This window comes from Austrofundulus limnaeus, unplaced genomic scaffold (genome assembly GCF_001266775.1).
Source record: "Austrofundulus limnaeus strain Quisiro unplaced genomic scaffold, Austrofundulus_limnaeus-1.0 Scaffold273, whole genome shotgun sequence".
NCBI lineage: Eukaryota > Metazoa > Chordata > Actinopteri > Cyprinodontiformes > Rivulidae > Austrofundulus > Austrofundulus limnaeus.
The window spans coordinates 94,569-98,811 of record NW_013952675.1 but is presented as its reverse complement, the minus strand read 5'-3'; the positions used below and the strand labels follow the sequence as shown (position 1 = coordinate 98,811).

At 43.4% G+C, this 4,243-nt stretch overlaps 1 protein-coding gene across 1 annotated transcript; it reads left to right on the top strand.

Annotated features, from left to right (window-relative positions):
* Positions 1-750: 750 nt before the first annotated feature.
* On the top strand, positions 751-3,415 carry LOC106526345 (lysine-specific histone demethylase 1A; the record flags this gene model as incomplete). Its single annotated transcript, XM_014020933.1, is given in 4 exon segments — positions 751-865; positions 1,708-1,835; positions 2,174-2,320; positions 2,601-3,415. Coding segments are annotated over 4 exon segments (591 nt in total), but the record flags the coding sequence as incomplete, so codon positions are not given.
* Between the last annotated feature and the right edge of the window lie 828 nt (positions 3,416-4,243).

The window sequence follows — 4,243 nt, the reverse complement described above, 5'->3', positions numbered from 1 at the left end:
CACGAAGAATTGAGGCAGTTCTGAAGGCAAAAGGGGGTCCAACCCGTTACTAGCGTGGTGTACCTAATAAAGTGGCCGGTGAGTGTATATGAGATGTTTCATCAGCACCTGTCTTGAGTTTTTAACCAGAAGAGGTTTGTCATAGTTATAAAGATTGAATWGAATAATAATTGAATCATTTTATGTGGTTATTATTGAGGTGTTTGTGCTGCAGTGTCATCATGCTGCAGGCTTGACCTTCACAGGTTAATAACCTGGAACGCAACGACATTTAAGACTTTTCTGTTTACTGCTTACAAAGACGCAGGCCACACTCCTGTTCCTTCAACAAACACGTTTTTGTTTCTTTTCATCCATTAATTTTCTGAGTTGAACATAAAATCCGACGTGACCCTGGGAGCAGTTTGTCGCTGTGCTYTGTGAAGACGAGGATCAGAGCAGTGGTGTGAGCAGGTGCAGTTGAAGAGATTAGTAACGTCAACACTTTTTGTCCTGCGTCACTCCCGGCCCACCAGCTCCTGCCCTCGTCATCTGCAGCAGGACAGCAGATCTGACGCTGCTGCAGTACAGAGAAGAATGCTGCATTATTATGCAATCTGAGCTGCTGCCGTCTGGCCAGCAGAGGGCGCTCCGCCGTTCTCTTGTCAGGAAAATCTGTGACCACAAGATTATCTTCAGAGTTTGGGACTATTTTTTTTTCTTTTTAACCATGTTCTCTAACTGTGGATCATTTTTGTTTGATGCTTGCAGGTGGTGTTGTGTTTTGACCGTGTGTTCTGGGATCCCAGCGTGAACCTGTTTGGTCACGTCGGCTCCACCACTGCGAGCCGAGGAGAACTCTTCCTCTTCTGGAACCTTTATAAAGGTGACGAGACGCACGTGTCGCACAGTGTGACAGTTTGTCCTGAGCGTTGTTTAGATGCTGTCTGAATACAACCCAGTTCTGCAAAAGTTGGGACGTCGTGGTTGTAAAATATTATAAACCCAGAATTTCTTCACAGGGGATCATTGTAAAAGCTGAAATGTTTAAACAAAAGAAATGTACCATTTAATTTTGTGGCAGCAACACATCTTAAATTAGGGATGGGGCAACAAAAGGCTTTAAAAATAAGTGGTAACCTCAGCACCATTGCCGTTTATATGGTTTGCCTACAACCCCACCAAACTGGATAAAGCTCTATCATGCAAAGGAGGAGCCATGTGAACGCTGTCCAGAAACACTGCTGTCTTCTTTGAGCCAAAGCTTGTTTAAAATGAACTAAAGCAAAGTGAAAAATGTTATTTATTCATATTTTTATAAATTTTTTTGAGAAACCACACATCACGTCCTAAAGAGGACAAGGAACCATTCAGTGCGCAGTTCAGAAGTCTGCCTCGCTGATGGTATGGGGGTACATTAGTGTGAAGGGCATGCGCAGCTTCCATATTTCAATTCAATTCAATTCAAAAATACTTTATTGATCCCAGAGGGAAATTAGGTTTGAATTTGAAATTTGGAAAGGATGTAGAAAAGTATGGGCAGGTTTTTAAACGGCTTGTGCAAAACATGCACAGTTTGCTAGTTTACATCGTTCAACTGTGGGAAAAAAAGTTTTATAGTCATTTCACTGTGTTTTTATTAACATTTAAACAACATTATTTTCATTTGAGCTATAAAAAAACACATATACAGAAAAGTTCAATTAAAAAAAAACTGCTCTTTTTCAGCCCCAATCCTGCTGGCTCTGATGGCCGGCGAGGCGGCAGGCATCATGGAGAACATCAGTGACGATGTCATCGTAGGACGCTGCCTTGCAATCCTTAAAGGCATCTTTGGAAGCAGCGCTGTACCTCAGGTATGTTTGCACACGGAGACTTCGGCCACCATTTATATGATAATTACCTCCCAGGACTGATTCACTTTCAATACAGTCCTCTAATCACCAAAGCGTTTCTTCTTATTTTATTTTACTTCAAGTAGAACTCATTCCTGAACTGGTCTTTAAACCCAGCAGCTGTATAGAGAAACACTCACACTCATGCTGCGTCCAAACCACCCATCATTAGAAGTCATTTGCTTTTGGTTTRAAACATTTCTGGCCAGCGCTGGATCTGTCCAGATGTTTGCGAGTCCCTTCTAATGTCATCATGGAAACCTCTAAAATACACGTGGTGCTGCCTCTTGTCGTGACAGCCAAAGGAAACGGTGGTCACTCGATGGCGTGCCGACCCCTGGGCGAGGGGCTCCTACTCGTACGTGGCGGCAGGTTCCTCGGGTAACGACTACGACCTGATGGCTCAGCCCATCACGCCCGGCCCGGCCATTCCTGGAGCCTCGCAGGTGAGCCTCCCCATACCGTGTGTGTGTGTGTGTGTGTGTGTGTGTGTGTGTGTGTGTGTGTGTGTGTGTGTGTGTGTGTGTGGGCAGAGATGGTATCCCAGCTTACCCACAGTTTTTAACCAAAGTGTGTTTTTGATGCCAGCACAGATGTTTTCCAGCTGTTTAGATGCTGGCGTGCAGATTAAAGTGGACGAGTAATATTTCTGTCTGACACCACCACTGATCCATGTTAGAATATAAAATTAAGTGTTTGAGTTATTCTTTTTTTTTTTTTCCACAGCCCGTTCCGCGCCTCTTCTTCGCCGGCGAGCACACCATCAGAAACTACCCGGCCACGGTCCACGGCGCCCTGCTCAGCGGGCTCCGAGAGGCCGGGCGCATCGCCGACCAGTTCCTGGGGGCCATGTACACGCTGCCGAGACAAGCCACGCCCACAGCCACCAGCAATCCTCAGCAAGCCCCGCCCACCGCCACCGTCTGAAACCAACCCCGCGTTGAGTTTCCTTCGTGTCGTCCGTCACAGCTCACGGAAAAAATGGACGGGTTTACCCAGAAACTGCTGGAAGAATGGAGACGTGTCGAGTTTATTTTCTTCACCAGAGMGTTTCTTTTGGATTTGAGGATTTAAAGACTGGGCTTTCATCAAACATTAGTTTTATTTTTACAGTTTCCACGGGATGTAATTAAGTTCATGAAGTGACCTGAAGCCTCTGACCTTCAGAGCCAAAAAAAAAAAAACAACAAACATTTAAAGATTCAAGAACGGCTGAAAACTCTCATCAACCTAAAAATGTATTTTATCGTTGACCAAGTCGCTCACACGCTCACCCCACAGAAACTCTATTGAAGGAAGACTGTTCCTTCTTGTTACACTAGAGCTCGTCTTGGTTTCCATCGAACTATACTCTGAACTGTAGCTCCTCGGAAATTTAACTATTTAGGCAACATAGTGTAGCGTAACAGTTTGTAATTAAAAGTAAAACAAAAGATATTATGAAAGGGTTCTTTTTGTTGCCAATGCAAGTTTTTCTGTTTAGTTGTCGAGACTTTTTTTTTATTATTGTCACATAATTTGTTAATAAAAGAACAAAGCAATTTGCCGTCATGTCTTGAAAAGTTTAGGTATCGTCTCTGTACGGCTCTGGTTATCCATAAATTATAATCCAGAAACATGTTTTTGGAGGGAGGAGCTTCTGCTTTGGCCCCTCGGTGACCCCCCCTCCTCCTCTGTTGCAGGTCTGGCTGCTTGGAAGAGGCTGTGGTTTAAGTGAGAGGCAGACATGAGGGTCTCTGGCAGCATCTCTGCATAGTGGGGRGATCTGATGAATGTTGGGGGGAGTAAATTGGTTAACCATGAGCTTTTCTGTGGAGCTGTGCCCTTCTGTTCTCATTCTGATGAGATGTTTGATGTAACAAGTTATTTGAGCTGCAGATATTTTCATCTTGGTAAACTGTGTCACTGTTCTCCATAACCTCTAGCTTAGGCTCACTGCTTGTTTTGGCTTGTCATCTTGATTTGCAGTCATTCATGGTTACAACACCTTGATTTTCTGCCCAAATAGCTGAGAAACTACAGGTTTAGCAGAACTTCAGTTCTTAATTCTGAGCTACACAACCTTTAAAGGATCCATGATTAGTTGTAACATTAGACTTTATTTAATAAACAAACATTTTAACTGTAAAATAAAGACTGTAAAAATACTGTAGGATGTTCAGTTTTTATAATTTTAAAACTAAAAGTTTAAAAATATATCTTAACATGGACGGGGCCATTTTATTTACATGCAAAGCATTCTGGGTAAATGACGTGGATAGGTCCTTGATGCGAGGCTGCTAGCGAGCTAAATCCACCCTGAAGGTTAATCTTGGACAATATCTGATGATCGACTCTTTTAAATGAAACCAGAGAGCGTTGACAGAGAG